The sequence below is a fragment of the Camellia sinensis genome, chromosome 2 (assembly GCF_055761805.1).
Source record: "Camellia sinensis isolate YWXY chromosome 2, ASM5576180v1, whole genome shotgun sequence".
Taxonomy (NCBI): Eukaryota; Viridiplantae; Streptophyta; class Magnoliopsida; order Ericales; family Theaceae; genus Camellia; species Camellia sinensis.
Genome location: NC_138962.1, coordinates 208,303,457 through 208,325,881, shown reverse-complemented (window position 1 = coordinate 208,325,881; position 22,425 = coordinate 208,303,457). Strand labels below are relative to the sequence as shown.

The window sequence follows — 22,425 nt, the reverse complement described above, 5'->3', positions numbered from 1 at the left end:
TGTCATTGTAGACCTATATAATTTTATTTTATTTATTCTGGTTTTGTATACAATTTTATTGTATCCATGTTTGAGTTACGGAAATAATGGCCTTGCAAAAAAGCTCATTTTAGATTATATAATTTTATTCAAAATCTGACACAATTCTCTCTAATGACGTTTTGATACATTTGGTGGGTGAGTTTGGATTTGTTAAAGTTGAAAATCTTAATAATACATTGTCAATTTGAACGGTTTAGATGTTATTTGATCATATGATTACTTGTATATGATTAACTTAATTTTTTACATTAGCTTGTCACATGAGATAAACGGTTTAAATCACTAATATAGACATCTCGATTGGTTTTACAATGCACCAATTTCACAAGATCATCAATTTTAGCAAATCTAAATTCTTGGTTGATTTACTTCATATGACAGAGTTGTGTATAATTTTGTGACCAAATTACGTGAACTTAAATTTTTTTCTAATGTAATATTTGATTTATTTGAATGAATGTGGAATCGAATGATAATTCTATTAGATTGTTTATTTTCACGTTTGAATCACTAACTTTTATTTTTTACTTTTTAAAGGCATTCATCCAATAGCAAATGAAAAGTTATTATTTCATAAGGTAACAAGGAATGAGCACTTTTTTTTATTACACTTTCATTTTAAGAAACCAAAAAAAAAACATTTTTTTATATATAAAACCCACAAATATCACAGAAAATGCTTAATTTTTAAGAAAATATTACTCTTAAATGTGTGTCTGGTTAGGCTTGGCCGAACAAAATTTCCACCATTGTTAAGGCACGAGAGCCGTTGTTATTAAAGTTGATTGGGCAATATTTTCTTCCACCACTTGCGTTATTCTCTGAAATCGCGCCAAATTTATGCATGTTTATGTGAGTCTTACTAGAATCTATAACTTGTTTGCTTAGAAATATAAGTGTATATTTTTTCACCACAACATACATTTTTATATCATTAATTTTATAATAATGTGAGTTATTACATATCAATTATTAATTTATTTAAAAATTAATATATGAGACTCAATTCCTGTCCCTATATGAGTATAATTAATTTCTTTTTGTGTGTGTATATTAAGGTCTATTTTGGCAACATGGTTAAAAGTTAATTTTTTAATTTTTTACTTTTTTAAAATTATATCATTTTAATATTTTTTTTAAAATAAAAAAATAATTTTTAACCTATCTCCTAAAAGGGAAAATCGATCTAGGGTCCCTCTCCCACTTTTCGTAATGGAAGAGGTCCACAAAATTATTTTTTGATGTCTAAGGTCCTAAACATATATCAGACAAATTTTAGTCAAACCCACCGCCATTCTTACCCACAACCACACAGACATGTACTTACATACATACATATAGAGAGAGAAACCCAGAGCTTTCTAGAGAGAGAAAATGAAGATGATCGGAACAACACTCCTTTCTCTTCTGAAACCATACGCCGTCGCCGTGAATACAAGAAGTTGCGAATCTTGATGAATCGCAGCATGGTGAGAAGTCTTCCACAATTAGAGCTTCGAGAAAAGACAATCTGTCCAGGATGCACTATCTATAAGTGGACCAGGGCTCAAACCGACGAAGATGGAGTCGAAGGAGGTGCGAACCAGAAGCTCCAACTGTTGAGCCTGTGAAAGTAGAGTCCGTGGAGATGAACCAGAAGCTATAGCCATTTCGCTCCCCCTATGGTAACCCTGTTTCAGCAGCACCACCCCCTTCCTCCTTTCTTTCTTTCACTCTTTTTCTTCTTCTAGATCTAAAAGAAACCACACCCAGTTTTGCTATTAGAGAAAAAGTATTCAAATTAATCATCTTGAATCCATACAAGCAATACTGCTTTTCAATTCTAGCCACCACCAGCAAATTCCAATAGAATATTTCATTTTCTCTTTCTAACTTCTCTCTCAATTAAACCCACTTCTTTGTGTATTTAACTTTCATTATTCAAACATATTTTTCAGAAGGTAAATATCGTTTATGGGATCAAATAAAATAAACATCATTTATGCTATAAAATGTATAGAACAAATGAATTTATTGTATATAATTTGAGTATCACTACAACACCAACAAAGATCAATATTTGGAGAACTATTTCCTCACCTGAACTTGGACAAACCAAGTAAAGAAACCCGCATATTATTGTTTTGTTTTATATATTGCTTATTTGTGTATTTGTTTGTTTTAATTTATAAATATATATATATATATATATATAGAGAGAGAGAGAAAGAGAGAGAGATGGATTGAAGCTAAAGGGATAAGTGCAGATCCGCCTCTTTCTCTGTTTTTTTTTTTGTTTGGACTGAATTTCTTTTTTATTTGAACTGAATTTTCTCTAGGTTAAAGAGAATTTCTCTGGAAATGTTTATTTAGGAATTTCATTGATTTTGAGAGATTTTTTCTGGCTTAAAGTGATCCAGAGAAATTCCTAAAGATATTTTTCTTTTATCTCCCATGCTGAAGTGAGTAGATTTCTTCATAATTTTGTGTATTTTGTAGAATCAATTGTTAATGTCTTCCCAGTTAAACATATTCTTTTGCTTTCGAATGTCTACTACTTGCTGTTTCAGTTATTTGCAGTGTATGTTACTGAAAATTGTTTGATGATAATGAAAATGATTGCATTTTTTTTCAAGTCTGATAGGCGTTCTTTTAGTATTTCCTTGACTATCTCTGCAAAAATTAGGACACTAGCAAATAAGAATAAGAAATTATCAAGACAAACCAGATAATTTCTCTGGATCAACCCAATTGAATTTCTCTGGATTGAAGTGTCCAGAGAAATTTCAAAGACCAAAAACAGAATTTCTCTGGGTTGTTGTTGTTGTTTTTTTTTTTTTTTTTTTTTTGGTGATGCAGAAAATTTCTCTGGTTTTAAATCTAGAGAAATTCTCTGGTGATGGGATTTTCTCTGTGAATATGTATCCAAGTCACCACAAAATCGATTGGTTCTATAGTGGATAGAATTTTGAAATTTTTTCTGAAATTTTTTATGTGATTTGTTCAGAGAAATTTGAAATTTTCTCTGTGATGTCCAGAGAAATTTTATGGATAGAATTTTCTCTGGAAATTTGATTTGGAATCTGATAAAAAGCTTCATAGTTTTAATATAGGGAAGCATTCCTACTTAAAGACTTGTGCCACAGTTGGGGCATTTGGGTCTCCGGAGTCGAGTGACAGTGGAGATGGTAACAACAGTAGCAACAATGATGGAGGATCAAACCCAGATTTTTCCAGAATTTCTCTGGTTCTGGTAAGTTGCCATTGTTATCCCATTCTAATGTTGCTTACATATTACAATGTGGAATTTTTCCAGTTGAATTCAGTTGAACAATGTTGCTTACCTAATGAATCACAATGATTTAGATGTGAATGAGAAGAAAAGTAGAGAAACTCATCCAGAGAAATTTGGTCCAGAGAAATTTCTCTGGGCCAGAATTTCTCAGACTAATTTTCTCTACACTGAAATTTCTCTGGACCAATTTTCTCTGGACTGAAATTTCTCTGGACTGAATCAAGGTTGAGGGACCTTAGACATTATGAAAATATTGTTGAGGGACCTTAGACATTATAAAAATATTTGATGTCCTTTATGCTATAAAATCATAATACCAGGGACCTTAGACCTTAAAAAAAAAAACCCCTCCTAAAATGGGCCACACTATTCAAAAAGCAAAAATGTTTAAGACCACTAATTAGTGGTAACATTAATCGCACTATCAATCAGTGTGTTTGGTTTGAATTTTTTGAATTAAATTTTTTGAAAATTAAGTTTTTTGGTTTTCGTATTTTTTTGTTTTTAGTGAATATTTTTTAAATTTTAAATATTTTTTTTTACTTTTTAGATGCACCTTACTTAGATGTAACTAAAAAATAAAAAATTTATGAAAAAATATTTTAAAAAATTAATAAATACATAAAAATATAAAAAAATATACTGAATTCTCGTATTTTTTTTTGTGTTTTGGGTATTTAGTGAATTTTTAAAAGGTTTTCTTCACAAATTTTTACTTTTTAGATACATCTAAGTTAGGTATGCCTAAAAATTAAAAAAATTGCTTAAAATATTAAAAAAAATCAGTAAAAACAAAAAAATACTAAAAATAAAAAAATAGAATTTTCTGAAAAGTATTTTTTGAAAAGTAAAACCAAACATAGTGAATACTGTTGTGTTTTTTTTTTTTTTTTTAAATGTATGTCAACTCATTAATAATACTTTAAAGTATCACTTTTAGTGATATAGAGCATTGCTTCAAAAAATCCGTTTTCATAATGTTTTTTTTATTTTGTTTTTCCCCCAAGAGAAAACGTAATACGTTTTCATGAAAACGTTTTGGCCCATTATGCTTCGTTTGACATAAAGGGATTTTTGAGTGTTTTTGGCTAAAATAGTTATAAAAGAATAATATAGATTTTTTAGATAAAGAGGTGTTTGATAGGGTTTTTTTGAACCAACGTATGACTTCTGACTTTTATAAAGTTATTTTGAATTGTTTGGTTAAACTTATTTCAAATAGTTTCTGATTTTAATAACTTATTTTAAGTCAAAAAAGTTGATTCGAAACTGTTCATCCCTTACTTCTGATTATCAGTTTCTGCTGTGGATATGTTAATTCACGGTTATACTCTTAGATTTTTTATTTTTTATTTTTTTAGAAATAAAAAAGACCCAAATGGATTATAAATATATTATTATTATGTTTTATGAGAAATGTAGATAAATAGAGAATAATAAAAAATAAAAGTTAATTGAGAAGACTATTTCACAGCTTATTTAACAAACACTACTTAGCAACTTAAATCTATAATTCAACACCTATACCAAACAGATTAACAGCTTCTGATTAAAGTCATAATCTATAATCTGTTAAGTTATAATGTATAATCTGTTTTAACAATTACATCAAGCAGGACCAAAATGTTACATCTAAATTATAATTATTTTATTTTTTTCTCTTACAAAAATTAAAAAAATCAAAAAATTTATTCCAAACGAAAATTTTTAACTCCAAGTTAAAATAGCTAAAAAGTCAATTTATATCCCAAAGGAACCTATGAGAATTAATTTAAAAAGCAGCCTAATTTTTTAGGGGTTGGCTTTCTATGATCAGACTAAAAAGTATTGTTGGGTCTATGAGAGTTTATCACGGGTTTTGTTTTGATAATTTAAATGGTTTAATGTGTAGAATTTGTCGAGTATTATATGACTATAAAAAATTACGCTGATCGGATATCGATAGTTACGTGATCAAATTAGTTTTGTATTAAAAAAATGAACAATGAAAAAATAAATGCTTGAAAGAAATCTGATCAGATGAGATAGTTATCGATATCCGATCAACGTAATTTTTTACATACAAATAATACCCACCAAATTCTATGTATTAAGGCCTCGTTTGGGGAGTGACTATTAGCCAAAAAATCAACTAAAAGTTATCATATCACCTCTCTACTTTTCTGCACATCTTTTTATAAAAAATTAAAAAATTATTAAAATAACTTATTCTAAATAATCAGATTATCGTTCTCGCAATAAACTCCCACGGCCCAATAATACCGTTCAGATCGGACTGAGGGAAACCAATCCAACCCAATTTTTTAATATTAAATTAAAATAAACCTAAATTGGTCAGGAGCCCCATTTTTGAGAACGCTGAAGCAATTTTCACTGGGAAAAAAAAAAAAATCGACCTCTTTGCTTTTGCTTTTGCTCTGTTGGTTTTTTTTCCTTTTGTAATCGGAAACAATGGTTCTAGAGATCTTTCTCGCTGCCTTCGTCCAGGTGCTGTTTGAGAAGCTGTCCTCTCTTGCGTCCTCCAAATTACCCGCCTTTGAAGATATTATTACCAATTGGACCGAAATGATGGGCGAAATTCAAGCTGTTCTGATTGACGCGGAGGAGAAACAACTGACAGATCGAGCCGTGCGCCTATGGCTTGACGATCTCCAGGATCTGATATATGATTTGGATGATGTCGTGGATGAGTTCGCTACCGAAGCTTGGCCACAGAGTCTCAAGTCAAAGCTGCCCCAAGCTAGTTCCAGCAAGGTATGGAATCCCGTCCCTAATTTCAAGCCAAAAGATGTTAAGTTTAATTTCAAAATGAGGTCCTATATTGACGAGATCACTATCAGATTGCACAATAGTTTAGAACAATGTTCAAAACTTGGTTTGGTAAAGATTGTTGGAACCACATCTGTTAACACTTGGCAAAGACCACACTCTACATCTTTGTTATATGAACCTTGCGTTTATGGCCGAGAACATGATCAGAGTAAGATAATTGAGTTGCTTGTAAGGGGGAATGAATCAATTCGCAACAATGTTGATGTAATTCCCATTGTGGGTATGGGTGGGATTGGTAAGACCACCCTTGTTCAGATGATATACAATGATAAAACCGTGAAGGAACATTTTGATCTGAAGCCTTGGTTTGTGTGTCCGATGAGTTCGATGTTATGATGATAATAAAAGCAATTATCAAGTCAGTGACTTCCCAGACATGTAATTTTAAGAACTTAGATGATGTTCAAGTTCAACTAAAGCAGATTTTGGCTAGAAAGAAGTTCTTAATTGTTTTAGATGATGTTTGGAACAAAAAATACAGTGATTGGAATGTTTTGAAGAGCCTTTTCAATGATGGAGCCCCAGGGAGTAAAGTCGTGGTGACAACAGATAACAGACATGTTGGAATATTGATGGGAACTGTTGAACCTCATCACGTTGAGATCCTATCAGATGATGATTGTTGGTCGTTGTTTGCACAACATGCCTTTGAGGGTAGAAGTATTGATGCAAATCCAAATTTAGAAGCAATTGGTAAAGAAATTGTGACGAAATGTAGAGGCGTGCCTTTGGTTGCTAGGATACTTGGTGGGCTTTTACGATGCAAAGTACGGGCTGATGAATGGCCAGATGTATTGCATAGTAAAGTATGGGATTTATCACAAGACAAGAGTGGAATTCTCTCTGCTTTGAGTGTAAGCTACGATCATCTCCCTCAACAATTGAAGAAATGCTTTGCATTCTGCTCAATAATACCCAAGGGCTATGAATTTGAAGAGAAGGAGCTAGTTTTGATGTGGATGGCTGAGGGTTTCATTCAGCAACAAGGAGATAAGCAAATGGAAGATGTAGGAGGTGAGTATTTTTGTGAATTGTTGTCAAGATCTTTTTTCCAACTATCACGTACCGGTAAAAGCTCGAAATTTGTAATGCCTGACCCCATCAATAAATTGGCTCAGGTAGTTGCAAGAGATACGTGGTTTAGACTGGTGAATAAATTAAAAGATCAAGAGCAGTACAAAAATCTGAAAAAAGTTCGCCATTGTTCGTACATGCAAGATTACTATGATGGTATGAAAAAATTTGAGATCTTTGACAAAGAAATGCATTTACGGACCTTCGTACCATTTAACCCATCAAATGGTCTAAATTGTTATTTGGCAAGCAATGTTGCTCTTAATCTATTGCCAAAGCTACCGCGCTTGAGGGTGCTCGATATGAGTAGATATGACATCACACAAGTTCCAAATTCGGTTGGATATTTGAAACATCTGCGGTATCTTAACCTATCCTACACCTCCATTGAAGAATTACCTGAATCACTAGGCTCTCTTTACAACCTACAAACATTGATGTTAAGAGAATGCAGAAAACTGAAAAAGTTGCCAGCAGACTTGGGAAACCTAATTGACCTACGTCATCTCGATACTACAAATGCACATTCCTTAGAAGAAATGTCACTGGGAATAGGTAAGTTGGCTAATCTTCAGACATTGTCCAATTTTATTGTTACCAAAAACAGTAGGCCTCAGTTAAGTGAGTTGGGGAATTTAATTTATCTTCGAGGGAAGCTTTGCCTATTTGGATTACAGAATGTCATGGTTCCATTAGACGCAAGGGATGCGAATTTAAATGATAAGAAGGGGTTAGATGTGTTATCAATGGAATGGAGTGTGAACTTAGATGATTCACGGGATGTAAGAGATGTGTTAAAACCTATCACCTACTTCACCCACTTCACCTAATAGATATTAATAGAAGAGAAGAATAGGTGAAGTGGGTGGAGTAGGTGTAGTGGAGTAGGTGAAGTGGGTGAAGTAGGTGATAGGTTTTAACAAGATGAAACAGAAGTGCTTGACATGTTACAACCTCACAAGAATTTAAAAGAGCTCCATATCAAAGGCTACCTTGGTACAAGATTTCCAACTTGGATAGGAGATCCTCTGTTCTCCAATATGGCTGACCTAAGTTTAGACAATTGTGAAAATTGTGCATTCTTGCCACCACTCGGACAACCACCCTCCCTTAAAAAGCTTTACATTAAAGGAATGAGTGCACTAAAGGATGTCGGTCGTGAGTTTTACGGGCAGGGCGGTGCCAAACCTTTTCCATTACTGGAGACTTTAAGCTTAAAGGATATGCCAGAATGGGAGTATTGGTATACTTTCGAAGATGATAAGGAAGTTCAACCGTTTACACATGTTAGTGAGCTCTCCATAAAAAATTGTCCTAAACTTCTCAAAATGCTGCCCAGTGATCTACTTTGTTTGAATAATCTAGATATTACAGGGTGCCCACAATCCCTAGTTGAAGTTTCCAGCCTTGTCCTCCCATCACTCACCTCCCTGACTATGAATGACGTGCCTCTAACTAGCCTTCAAGCGGTCCTTGAGATGAGGAGCATGGTTAATGATGAAGTGATATCAGCAAATGCAAAGTCTAAGCATCTGAGTTCAATAACTTCCTTGAGCATTGGGATGATTGAGGAACTCGAGTTCTTACCGAAATGGGTTACTCATGGGCTGATGGAACTCGAAGCGTTGAAGATTACAAGGTGTGAAGAACTCAAGACACTGTGGAGGAATGAGGTGAGAGTGCAACACAGTCTCTCTGCATTTCGACATTTGCTAATTAGAGGCTGTCCCCGGCTTGTTTCATTGTTTGAAGAAGATGAGGATGAAGAAAAGGAAGGGCAACATCAGCAGCAGCAGCAACATGAGGGACTCCCTTGCATAGTGAGGCTTGAGCATCTAAGAATAGATAATTGTGAAAAGCTGGAGAAATTGCCACGGCTGCTACATACCTTCACTTTTCTTCGAAAGTTGTATGTCGTTAAATGTCCAAGTCTCGGCTCTTTTCCGGAGACAGGTTTTCCGTGCACACTGAAAAGACTCGAGATACGTGATTGTGAGGCTCTGCAATCCTTATTCGGGTGGATAACACAGATTAATGACAATAATCTTGAAGTGTTAGGGGTTCTAGATTGTCCATCCCTCACATGCTTGATATCGAGCAGAGGTGGGGGGCTACCACCCACACTCAAAGAGCTTCAGATTTATCGGTGTAAAAAGTTGGAGGCACTGCTAGTAGAGGAGGGGATGGAAATTAATTGTCCATTTCTTGAGTTTGTTTGGATTAGAGGTTGTGATAGGCTCAAATACTTGCCAGGTGCCCTTCCTAATAATAATAATAATCTCAGGAATCTCAGTCAATTGTTCTTAAATGGGTGTGAGAATTTGGAGTACATTCCGGAAGGATGGTTCCACTCTGCAATACATCTGACACGATTGGATATCACCGGATGCAAAAAACTGAAGGCCCTACCAGGTCTGCCACACGTATTGCAGGCCATCAACTACCTCACTTCTCTTGAATATCTGGGGATGAATATTTCAGATTGGAACAACCACTTCAAAAAGATTGGTTTGCACAGTTTTTTGTCTCTTACAACACTGCGGATTGAAGGCCCAATTAGTGTCCACCTCTCTGATGTAGCGGGGTCCAGCTTTCCAATAGATGGGATGTTGCTGCCCACCTCCCTGATCAGTCTCAGCATCGTGAATTTCTGAAATCTGGAGAAGCAATCTTCTAAGTTGTTTCAAAACCTCGCCTCTCTTGAACATCTTCATATCAGGGGTTGCCCTAGCCTCAAATCTTTACCAGTGCAAAGGCTGCCTCCCTTACTTATGGAATTGTTGATCAACGGAAGTCGGAAAATAACAGAGAGGTGTGAAAAGGGAAAAGGCAAATATTGGTCCCACTTAGCTCACATTCCTCGAGTCCATGTTGTTGATGATGATGATGATGATGAGTGAAAAGCTCTGTGGAGATTCCCACCACAATACAAGCAGTCAAATTGCCAGGTACCCCATAGAAAATAAAATAAATATTGCATCAAATTTTAATACAAGCTAACAAGTAACAACCATAAACAATTATCCATTATTTTGACTTCAGTACTCTCGGAAAGCTGTTGCATAGCATCTTCAACATTCTAACATACAACACAAAGAAAAACAAAACAATGTTTTAAATTACAATATAAGCCAACAATTATAAACAATCATTCATATTACAATAGCAAAAATTAAAGAATGAGAATGATTTGTTATAATTTTTCTCTTACATGGCATGATCAGGTGTATTAATGTTAGTATTTATTTTTCAATAATAGCATGACGACAACTCAACATAAATTATTTATGTAATATATATTTATAGTTTGGGTCTCAAGTTAGTTCAGTTTAGTGAAGTCCTAAATCAAGAGCAGAATTAATCTTATTGGTCTCCGGAAAACTGAGGGTTGGTTTGGGATGTTCTAACTTTTTGACTTATTGGCTTATATAGGTTGGGTTTGGGTTGGGTTGGGTTGGGTTTGATGTGATGTGTTAGAGAGGTGATGTGATTTAAATAAGATGATGCGATTTAAATAAAATAGTGACTTTTTGACTTTTTATATTATTTGGCCAAGTTTGGGAAGTCCCAAATAATCCATCTTTTTATCTTTTTTCCATCACATCACCTCTCTACTTTTCTGTACATCTTTTTGTAAAAAGACAAAAAGTGCACTTATTTAGGTCATCCCAAACAACCCTAAACCAAGCCTAAACCAAAGTAATAAAAAGAACCCAAACCAACCCAACCCCATGGAAGTCGGGTTGGTTTGATTCTCAAGTTTTTTTGAGACTTTGTGCAGGCCCTAGTTTTCACTATGTGGGTGGTGTATTAGGGAAATATTTTAGGTGGCCTCATATTATCATGTGATATTATTTATAGGGTACTCCTGACCAAAAAAAAATTTATAAAACAACTCTAGTGGATCATTGCTTGTCACTACTTAATAAAGGGGGGTTAGTATGATCCCACCCATAAAGTTTTTTATTACATCATTAATTCGGAGAATCGCATGAACAATTTCACTTGATATTTGGAGATAGCTGAATAATTATCGAATACATAATTGCTCTTGAATATATATATATATATATATATATGATGCCCAAAACATTAAATGTAAGTCCCCAATTTTCCAATATTGGCTTATGTGCAGTAGTTGAAGTAGAATTTCATACCCTTTAGACTCTAATCAACAAAATGCTAATAGCAAAAACTATTCGATAAAAAGTTTAGCTAATAAATGAAATCAAGAATTTTGTTAAATTTACAAACTTCACAGATGGTTCTATTTCAAGAGTTCAATTTCATAGCTGGAGAAGAAATTTTACAAAATAAAAAGAAAGAGAGAATATTTAAGAAACAAAGTTAGATTTGATGATACTTACATCAAGTTCGGAAATAGAGAAATAGAACCTCACTGTCATGCATAGGCATCTCTCATTCAAAAAATTGCTGAAAATCGATAAGCAAAAGTACATTAAAAATTAGCAATGCAGAAAATCTTTGCTATCAATCAGACAATTTGGTTGAATTTTTTAAAATCTGTAAAAGTAAAAAAATAAAAAAACAAAAAATAAAAAACGTTTATTGTTTTTCAAATGCTTTTCTATTTTTGAAAAAAAAAAAAATTAAAATCTGAAGATATTTGTCAAATGTTTATTTTTATCAAATTAGATTATATTTTTTGAAAAACAGACGAGAAAAAAAATTGAAAACTCAACCAAACAAAATTTTGTTGGATTTTATATTTTTGTATTTATTGTGATATCATCAATGGAATGGAGTGTGAACTCAGATGATTCACGAGATGCAGGAGTTGAAACAGAAGTGCTCGACATGCTACAACCTCACAAGAATTTAAAAGAGCTCCATATCAAAGGCTACCTTGGTACATGATTTCCAACCTGGATTCTGTTCTCCACTATGGCTAACCTAAGTTTAGACAATTGTGGAAATTGTGCATTCTTGCCACCACTCGGACAACTACCCTCCCTTAAAAAGCTTTATATTGAAGGAATGAGTGCACTAAAGGATGTCGGTCGTGAGTTTTATGGGCAGGGTGGTGCCAAACCTTTTCCATTATTGGAGACTTTAAGCTTTAAGGATATGCCAAAATGGGAGTATTGGTATAGTTTTGAAGATGATAAGGAAGTTTGTTAATGTAAATTGTAAATGTAAATTGTACTCCACCTACCACCTCCACTTCACCTAACACACTCAACTCTACCTACCACCTCCACTTCACCCCCTACCAGCACCACCACAATCTGCTACCTTCTCTTCTATATATAGGAGTTGTAATCAATATACAGATAGACAACAATCTATCAATATATCAATCAATAATAATACATACAATTTATTCTCTCTCTTTCTCTATACATTATTTCTTACATGGTATCAGAGCTGGTTTAAAACCTAGTATTTTCGCTTCCCCGGCGGGCGGCAACCTCACCTTAGCCGCCCGCCGGACCTCAACCTATTCCGCTGATAAAATCAACAAAGATTTGTGCAACTGTAGTCATGTGTGAGGCTGATGGAGAAGAATTCTTCACCTCATATGACGAGACAGTCTGGAACTAGAAACACTGCAACATTCTGCTCTGGAATTCTGCAGCAGCTAGATTATAGCTTGGTTGAGTGCCAAGCTTTGGTTCTTCCACCCACTCTTGAACTTGCCCAGCAAAGTGTGAAGGTTCATGCTTGTGTTGGAGGGACTAGTGTGCGCGAAGATCAGCGCATTCTCTCCAGTGGGGTTCATGTTGTTGTTGGTACTCCTGGTCGTGTGTTTGACATGTTGCGGAGACAATCACTTCGCCCTGTTTACATCAAAATGTTTGTCTTGGATGAAGCTGATGAAATGCTGTCACGAGGTTTTTAAAAATCAGATCTATGATATTTTCCAGTTGCTGCCACCCAAAATCCAGGTTGGGGTGTTCTCAGTTGCTGCCACCCAAAATCCAGGTTGGGGTGTTCTCTGCCACAATGCCACCAGAGGCTCTTGAAATCACCAGGAAATTCATGAATAAGCCTGGAAAGAGAAAAAACTCATGCTAGGATTTGCGAAGTGATTCGCTGCAGGAATTTTGGCTTTGGATGAAACCCTTACCATACTCCACTCATTCTCTCCAACTGTTCTAACTTTTTATTTTTATTATTATTATTATTATTATATCAAATAATCAATGCACTCATGTTCCCCACTAACAGTGTCCACTTTTGACCCAAACCATTTTCAATCCATCATTTCTCCTTCACCTTTTGCACCTCACTCACCGACTCTCTCTCCACTTTATCACATGGGTTTGTCCCTCTCTCTCCTCCATTTGATTTCAAAAATCACTTATTTTTATTTATTTTTTCCAAGTCACTTTTCCTCTTTTTTAAATACCCCACTTTATTTTGAAACAATCACACTGATGTTTTTCATATAATCCATCTATAAATATTTTTTATCTATTTTCTTTCTCCCTTGTTTTCTTTCATTTTATTTTTATTTTTTCAACAAAACACTCCCAAAACAAAAAAAAAAAAAACAACATTTTACAAACTTGTCATTTCTTCATGCCGGGGATCAACCCCGATCAGCATTTTACACCATAAAAAAAAATAAAATAAAAAAAAATAAAAATAAAAAAACACAAAACAAAACAAAACACAACCAACACAAATCGGAACAGTGGGATTTTTCTTCTCGCCTATTCCGCCGGTCTTTTCTTCTTGCCACCGTCTTGGGCGGCCCTTGCCGGTGTTGCCTCCGTGTTTCCCACTCCACTGGGCATGATCACTACTCCCTGCTCCTCCACTGCAGCATATGGCGGCCCTCCAAATCGGAACATAAAACTAGCCTTCCGCTTCAGCTCCTTGTTTTCCGCCTTTAGCACACTTATCTCTGCTCGCGCATCCTTATACATGCGTTGGAGCAGAGCCAGTTGGGCGTTTAACTGCTGCACCTCATTTGTCCTACTCTGCAGCCGGTTCGACAAATTTGTAACCGCAGTCATGGTTTCCACACATGACTTCAAGGTATACTGATTGGCCTCCACATCCGACTGCACCGCCATTTTTTGCTCCACCGACCGCATCGGAAAGTTCAACGGAGCAAAACCAGAGGTGTTTGGTTGAGGTTCACTGGCCACCGCACCAGTTATTTCTCTTGTGGACTCGTTCAGTTCTGGAAAGAGCGTGAGCAGACCACGGGAAGAGGAGGCCATGTTCTGGGTAGCTGGACGGGAAGAAGAGGCCATGTTGCTGAGTGTTTCAGAGACGGGTTGGTTACAGAGTATTACAGAGTTTCTTTCTCAGCAAAGGAAGAATTGTTTTCAGAGGATTTTCAGAAGTTTTTTTGTCTGCCTCAGCCTCAGCATCAACCTTGGTTAAATAGCGAGGCAGCCACGCGTATCGCGCGCCACTTGACGCCAGACGACAAACGGGCGCGCCAGTCAAGGCTCTCACGTGCCTCGCCATCATGTCCGGCACATCTTTTTATGACTTGGGCTCGCCTTTTGATGGCACGTCTTTTTATGGATTGGGCACGCCTTTTGAAAGATTGGGCACACCTTTTGAGGGTGCGACTTTTTAGGGGTCCGACAAGACTCTGTAAACTATCCCGACATTGATTCCGGTTAGCTCCTTCATCGGTCCGACATGACCCCGTAAACTGTCTTCTCCAACGGTCCGACATGACCCCGTAAACTGTCTGCTACAACGGTCCGACATGACCCCGTAAACTGTCCTGCTACATCGGTCCGACATGACCCCGTAAACTGTCTTCTACAACGGTCCGACATGACCCCGTAAACTGTCCTGCTACATCGGTCCGACATGACCCCGTAAACTGTCTTCTACAACGGTCCGACATGACCCCGTAAACTGTCCTGCTACAACGGTCCGACATGACCCCGTAAACTGTCTTCTACATTGGTCTGACACGACCACACAGTGTCTGCTACAACGGTCCGACATGACCTCATAAACTGTCTTCTACAACGGTCTGACACGACCATACCGTGTCTCCTATCCTGTTTTATTTTTCAGTTTATTTTTCTGTTTTGTGACTCTCTCCAAACTCAAGTTGGCTAGTGCCTATCCTCCTTGAGTTTGAGGGGGGCTGTTAATGTAAATTGTAAATGTAAATTGTACTCCACCTACCACCTCCACTTCACCTAACACACTCAACTCTACCTACCACCTCCACTTCACCCCCTACCAGCACCACCACAATCTGCTACCTTCTCTTCTATATATAGGAGTTGTAATCAATATACAGATAGACAACAATCTATCAATATATCAATCAATAATAATACATACAATTTATTCTCTCTCTTTCTCTATACATTATTTCTTACAAAGTTCAACCATTTACACATGTTAGTGAGCTCTCCATAAAAAATTGTCCTAAACTTCTCAAAATGTTGCCCAGTGATCTACCTTGTTTGAATAATCTAGATATTACGGGGTGCCCACAATTCCTAGTTGAAGTTTCCAGCCCTGTCCTCCCATCACTCACCTCCGTGGCTATGAATGACGTTCCTCTAACAAGCCTTCAAGCGATCCTTGAGATGAGGAGCATGGTTGATGATGAAATGATATCAGCAAATGCAAAGTCTAAGCATCTGAGTTCAATAACTTCCTTGAGCATTGGGATGATTGAGGAACTCGAGTTCTTGCCGAAATGGGTTACTCATGGGCTGATGGAACTCGAAGCATTGAAGATTACTGGCTGTGAAGAACTCAAGACACTGTGGAGGAATGAGGTGAGAGTGCAACACAGTCTCCCTGCATTTCGAAGTTTGGAAATTCAAGGCTGCCCCAAGCTTGTTTCATTGTTTGAAGAAGATGAGGATGAAGAAAAGGAAGGCCAACATCAGCAGCAGCAGCAACAAGAGGGACTCTCTTGCATAGTGAGGCTTGAGCATCTAAGAATATATAATTGTGAAAAGCTGGAGAAACTGCCACGGATGCTACATACGTTCAATTTTCTTCGAGAGTTGCATGCCAGTAATTGTCCAAGTCTCGGCTCTTTTCTGGAGACAAGTTTTCCATGCACGCTGAAAACACTCGAAATATATGATTGTGAGGCTCTGCAATCCTTATTCGGGTGGATAACGCAGATTAATGACAACAATCTTGAAGTATTAGAGGTTCATAATTGTCCGTCCCTTAGGTGCTTGATGTCGTGCAGAGGTGGGAGGCTACCACCCACACTCAAAGAGCTTCGGATTTTGAAGTGTGAAAAGTTGGAGGCACTGCTAGTAGAGGAGGGGATGGAAAGTAACTGTCCATCTCTTGAGTGTGTTTCGATCAGTGATTGTGATAGTCTCAAATACTTGCCAGATGCCCTTCCTAATAATAATAATCTCGTTGTATTGGATGTATTTGGGTGTGAGAATTTGGGGTCCATTCCGGAAGGATGGTTCCACTCTGCAACAAATCTGAGAAAATTGGAAATCAGGAGATGCAAAAAACTAAAGGCCCTACCAGTTTTGCCACACGGATTGCAGACCATCAACTACCTCACTTCTCTTGAAGAGTTATGGATGAATATTTCACATTGGAACAACAACTTCAAGAAGATTGGTTTGCACAGCTTATCCTCTCTTACATCACTAGTGATTGAAGGCCCAATTAGTGTGGCAGAGGATGAAGAAGAAGAAGAAGAAGAAGAAGATGTAGCGGGGTCCAGCTTTCCCATAGATGGGATGTTGCTTCCCATCTCTCTGCTCAAGCTTACCATCGAGGAATTCCCAAATCTGGAGAAGCTATCTTCTAAGTTGTTTCAAAACCTCGCCTCTGTGAAGTCTTTAAATTTCATTTATTAGCTAAACTTTTCATTGAATAATTTTTGCAATTAGCATTTTGTTGATTGGAGGGTGTGAAATTGGTTCTGCTTCAAATACATCAATATTAGAAAATTATGAATTACATTTATGCTGTGTTTGGTTGGGGGATTTGAAAAGAGATTTGAAAAGGGAAAGAGAAAAAAGAGGTGAAATGAAAATTTATTTACATTTCACCTAGTTTTTATACACCTTTTCGCTTTCCATTTCCAAATCCTTTCCCAAATTCCCTAACCAAACACAACATTAATGTTTTGGGCATCATATATATATATATATATATACACACATTCAAGAGCAATTATATCAAATCAAAGCAATCCATACTAAGCTTTAAGTACCATCAAATGGGGTTGGCTACATGGATCCTTCTTTTTCATTCATTTAAAGTAGGATTCATGTTCATAAGGGATCAGAGCTGATTTTTTTACATGTTGGCTGTCGGTTACCAAATACACAACCCTCCTCCTTTGCCCGGGCCTAGGATCGGCAGAGTTGATAAACAACCCTAGCAGAGTTATTCAAGGGCAATTATGTATTAGATAATTATTCAATTATCTCAAAGCATCAAATGACATTGTTCATTTGATGCTCTAAAACAATGATATAACAAAAAACTTTATGGGTGGGATAATACTAACCTATCTTTATTAAGTCGTGATAAGGGATGACCCACTGGAGTTGTTTTATAATTTCTTATTTGTTAGGAGTACCACATAAATAATATGTAATATGAGGCCACCTAAAAAATTTTCCCAGTACATCACCCACATAAGTCTCAAAAAAACTTGAGAATCAAACCAACCCGACTTCTATGTGGTTGGGTTGCGTCGGTTTTTTTTTTTTTTGTTACTTTGGTTTAGTTTTGCATGGACCAATAGGATTGATTCAACTCTTGATTTAGGACTTGACTAAATTAAACCAACCCAAGACCCAAACTTAGTTATAAATATATATTACATAAATCATTTATGTTGAGTTGTCGTCATATTACTATTGAAAAATAAATACCAATGTAGACATTGATACACCTGATCTTGCCATATAAGAAAAAAATTATAACAAATCATTCTCATTCTTTAATTTCTGCTATTGTATACTTGTATTTGAATAATATGAATGATTGTTTATAATTGTTAGCTTGTTTTTTAATTTGAAACGTTGTGTTTTTGTTTGTGTTGTATGTTAGAATGTTGAAGATGCTATGCTGGAGCTTCCTGGGAGTATTGAAGTCAAAATAATGGATAATTGTTTATGATTGTTGGCTTGTATTAAAATTTGAAGCAATATTTATTTTAGTTTCTATGTTATGCGAGTATTGTAAGTTTTGGTTTGTTTTTATGAGTTAAAACAATGGATAATTGTTTACGGTTTTTGAAACACTTTTTTTTATGATTGTTATGTAAGTTAAAACATTGGATAATTGTTTATGATTGTTGTTTGATTTGTATAAAAATTTAGTGTTTATTACTGATTGTTTATGTCAACATTTTTTTCCCCTCTCATCTATGCTTTTGATCTATTGATCTATGAACTAACTCTTCCTTCCAAACAGCAGGTATATATCACTGTGAAACAACGATTTTTAGCATTGTTGGCATTTATTTGTCTAAATCTCAAGAAATTTTGGAGGAAATATCCTTTTGTCCCCCAAACTCTTACTCGTTTTTCAATTTGACCCCTAAACTTCGATTAATATCAATTTTACACCCAAATTTTTGAAATTTTGATCAATTTGGTCCCAGTCGTCACATTCCATCTACAATTGGACAAAATGTGTTGACGTGGCATCAAAGTTCATTAGAAATTTTATTTTATCCCCCAAATTAAAAATCAATTTGCCTCCCAAACTATGCCTTAAAAATCAATTTACCTCTCACGTCAACACATTCCGTCCAATTGTAGACAGAATGTGATGGCAGGGACCAAATTGATCAAAATTTTAAAAATTTAGGTGCAAAATTGATATTAATCGAAGTCTGGAGATCAAATTAAAAAACATGTGAAAATTTGGGAGGTGAAATGATATTTTCTCGAAATTTAGGCTACTGATTAGCTCTAGCTACTTTAATTTATGTTGTGTTGATAACACAAAATCTTATCATTAAATCACTTTCATTCATTATGAAAGAAACCACAATGATTATAATCAAATATCACTTAAGGCATAATTAAAAATACTTTCAGTCATAATTAAAATAACAATTACAATGGTGAGTTTAGAATATAAAGAAATAATTGTTCCATGGAGAGACTAAGGTGGGCTTGGCAATAATTTTTAGTGTTGCTCTTTTGCTTTTTCTTAAAATATAAAACAAAATTAATGTGATTTTTCTTCACTTTACCTTTTTGTGATATAAGCTATGAGTACATAATCTTTCCATCATTTGAAAATAATTACTCAATTCTTTGTAATTTATGAATTAAAATGCACTACATTTTTCGTCCAAAGTAGCACTAGTGCATTACACACGTTTATATTTGTAACTGACAGAGTTTTACGTGTATATAATCTATACCACTGGGGTAAAGTAAAGAGTATAGCTCAAAGAATTAAGAGAAAGGTACTTAATTTATAAGTGTCGCTAACAAAAGTAGTGGTGATTTTTTTTTTCTCAACAAAGAAAAAGATTTATTGATGAAAAGAGAAAGGATACAGAGGATCAGATTAACAGTTAAGAAGGATATAAACCGACTTTAAACTTACAAAATCTCACCCTGCAAGTATTTGGCCACGAGCCAACCCAAACAAACAAAAAGAAAACAAAGGGGTCCAATACTACAACCCCAAAACAGAGCCACATAACAGAGTCAAAAACAGCTATCCTTTCCTCTTCAAATTCTTCAATTTCAATCGATTCACCCATTCAATTCTATACATGAAGCCTTCCACAGAAAAAAGGCCCCCTCCAGTCTTCACCTTCACCCAAAACGCTGTTGTGAACTTGATTTTTTCGATAAGCTCCACCCTTCTAACAAGAAGCCCTCTAAATATCATATAATTCCTTGAAGTCCATAATGTCCACATGCAAGTACAACTACAATGAAGTCAAGAAAAAAAAATTAAAAATTAGTACACCATGTGGATATTGACAAAAGAACCAAACTTGATAACCGTCCTATCCTTGCTCAATTCTACAAATAATATGATGGCAAGAGCAAAATTTCTGCGATAACTTTCTTGCATGAAACAGATGGAAAATTCATGTGGTCCCAAAACTACTCTTGAAATGAAGGATTTTATTTTGCATCAAATTCATCACTGTCTCATCACGAGTAGTTACTCTTTTAATTTTGTTGCTTTGAAGTCAGAAAAATTAATTGAATTTTATCGAGCAATACTGACAACGACCAAATTGGATTTTGATTGCATTGTCTTAGTTTGATTCACATCCAGCTATAGCTTCATTATTTTCCAATTTCTAACCATAGTGATGTATAAAAATTAAAATTAAAAAAAAAAATTCTATTCAACAAATATAGCACTCAGCAACTTTGATTTCTACTTTGAACCATCAACTGAATGGAGTACTCAAATATATTAAACAAGGGTTCTCAATAAACTATACTCAAACTCTATACTAACTTCTAGCGAGACAATCCAAGTAAATTGACAATTAAAAAAAAAAAAACACTAATTGTCAAACCATCAATTATTCCACGTGAATTGTTAAGGAATTTATGGAAAAACAAGAGTATTTATGGAATTTCATATAGTTAATCCAATGATAGAATGACAAAACAAACATGAATTCTTACTAGTTCGGTGGTCATCAAACAAACACAATTTTTCTTAGTCCCATCACTAACAATCCCCACACTAACACTTCTACCCAACCTAACCCTAAAAACAAACCGGGATATGCATGTTTTTGCCGGAATTCTGTGTGGTTTTATCAGTGTGCAGCGCAATTAGGGTTTGGTTTTGTTGAAGAAGATTTGAAGTTATCTGGCCAGAAACTTTACATTGGTATCTTCTATGTTCTTTTGCTTCTTTATTCCTTCTTTTTTTATCATTATTATTTTTTGGTGCACCAAAACGACTACAAAATGCACTACACTCTTTGTACTGCAGAGGATCTGGACTCCATAAATCTATCTTCCCCAAGTCATAAGTTCCCACATAACAAACAAAGTTTAACAATAGATTTCTAGGAATATCTCCAAAGGACTCTTTAAACGAGATATTTTAGCTATTATAGCTAATACATAACAATAGTTATTTTCATAAAAAAGTTTGAGGCTAGCTATATTTAAAGAGTCTTAGCATCTCCAATGGACTCTTTAAAACAGACTTATTAGCCATTATAACTAATTTCATACTATTTTACTCACTCCAACAGGCTAGCTAGTACAATAGCTATTCTAACAAAAAATTTGCAGGCTAGCTACATTTAGAGAGCATTAGAGCATCTCCAATGGTGGTAGGCATTTTACCTATCTAAATATTACTATAAAGTATACATTTTATTTTGCCTGTCAACAATTTCATGTTTCTACCCCAACCATGCTCTTTATTTTAGCTACTCATCCAAATACTATTAACTTTATAGAATGCCACGTCAGCAACAAAGATGGAGGGAAATAATCTTAATGATTAAATACATTTTGCCTAGCCTTGAAGGCTAGCTACATGTAGCTAGTGAATGTGAGCTGAGCCAAAATGCCTAAGCATATGCCTAGTGCATTGGAGTTGAAAAAAGTGAGTCATATTAGGCATTTTGACTAACAAGCATCATATGCCTAGTGGGTTGGAGATGCTCTTAGAGCATCTCCAGCAATGATAGTCAAAATAGCTATTCAAAATTTTACTTTACTATTTTAGCTAGTTGGTTTTTTAATATACACTCCAACAGGCTATCTACTTTAACTATCTTTTGTTAAAATATTATTATAATTTAAATATCTTGTATTAAAATATTCTTAAAAACAAAAGTTTGAATTAAAAAAGGATAAAAAAAATTCAGAGCTAGTGCACAGTACCTCGTCTTTCCTAGCGAGGTACTGTAGCAAAATGTTGGTTTGGCTTCACAGTAGCTAGGCTGCTGGAGAAGGAATTTATGATTATTGGCTGGCTATTGTACAATTTTTGGTGAAATGCATAGGCTGCTGGAGATGCTCTTAGGAGGCTCTTTAAATTAGTTTACATGGATAAATATGTAAAATAAAGAGTAATGTTGGAATACATAGATGGAAAATTAGTTAGAAAAAATTAAGAGCATATTATTTTCATACTTTAACTAGTGAAAAATGAAGAGTAACATTGGAGTTGCTCCGAATAGTTTGTGGAATAGATAGGTAAAACAAAGAGTAGCGTTAGAGTGTATAAATAAAGAAGGAATTAGGGAAAATAAAATATATATATATATATATTTTAAT

General features: G+C 35.2%; 3 protein-coding genes across 6 annotated transcripts in view; 2 read left to right on the top strand and 1 right to left on the bottom strand.

Moving 5' to 3' along the window:
• Window positions 1–5,659: 5,659 nt before the first annotated feature.
• Window positions 5,660–22,425, top strand: part of LOC114282819 (lysophospholipid acyltransferase LPEAT2-like) — a 23,614-nt gene continuing 6,848 nt past the window's right edge. The window contains exon 1 of one of the 3 annotated variants that reach the window (XM_082916674.1): window positions 5,660–6,070. In XM_082916674.1, the coding sequence (XP_082772800.1) occupies window positions 5,982–6,070 (89 nt within the window). In that variant the 5' untranslated portion in view covers window positions 5,660–5,981. The remainder of the gene's footprint in view (window positions 6,071–22,425) is intronic. The other 2 variants (XM_082916675.1, XM_082916673.1) reach the window with 2 other exon arrangements.
• LOC114273338 (putative disease resistance protein At3g14460) lies at window positions 8,167–18,516 on the top strand. The gene is made up of 2 exons (XM_082916672.1): window positions 8,167–10,170; window positions 18,236–18,516. Exon 1 carries the CDS (start codon window positions 8,167–8,169, stop codon window positions 9,874–9,876), a length of 1,710 nt encoding a protein of 569 aa, XP_082772798.1. The 3' UTR covers window positions 9,877–10,170; window positions 18,236–18,516.
• Window positions 19,651–22,425, bottom strand: part of LOC114273339 (lysophospholipid acyltransferase LPEAT2-like) — a 23,104-nt gene continuing 20,329 nt past the window's right edge. For both annotated transcript variants that reach the window (XM_082916678.1, XM_082916677.1), the window contains one exon: window positions 19,651–20,084. In XM_082916678.1, coding sequence (XP_082772804.1) covers window positions 20,034–20,084 — 51 coding nt within the window. In that variant the 3' untranslated portion in view covers window positions 19,651–20,033. The remainder of the gene's footprint in view (window positions 20,085–22,425) is intronic.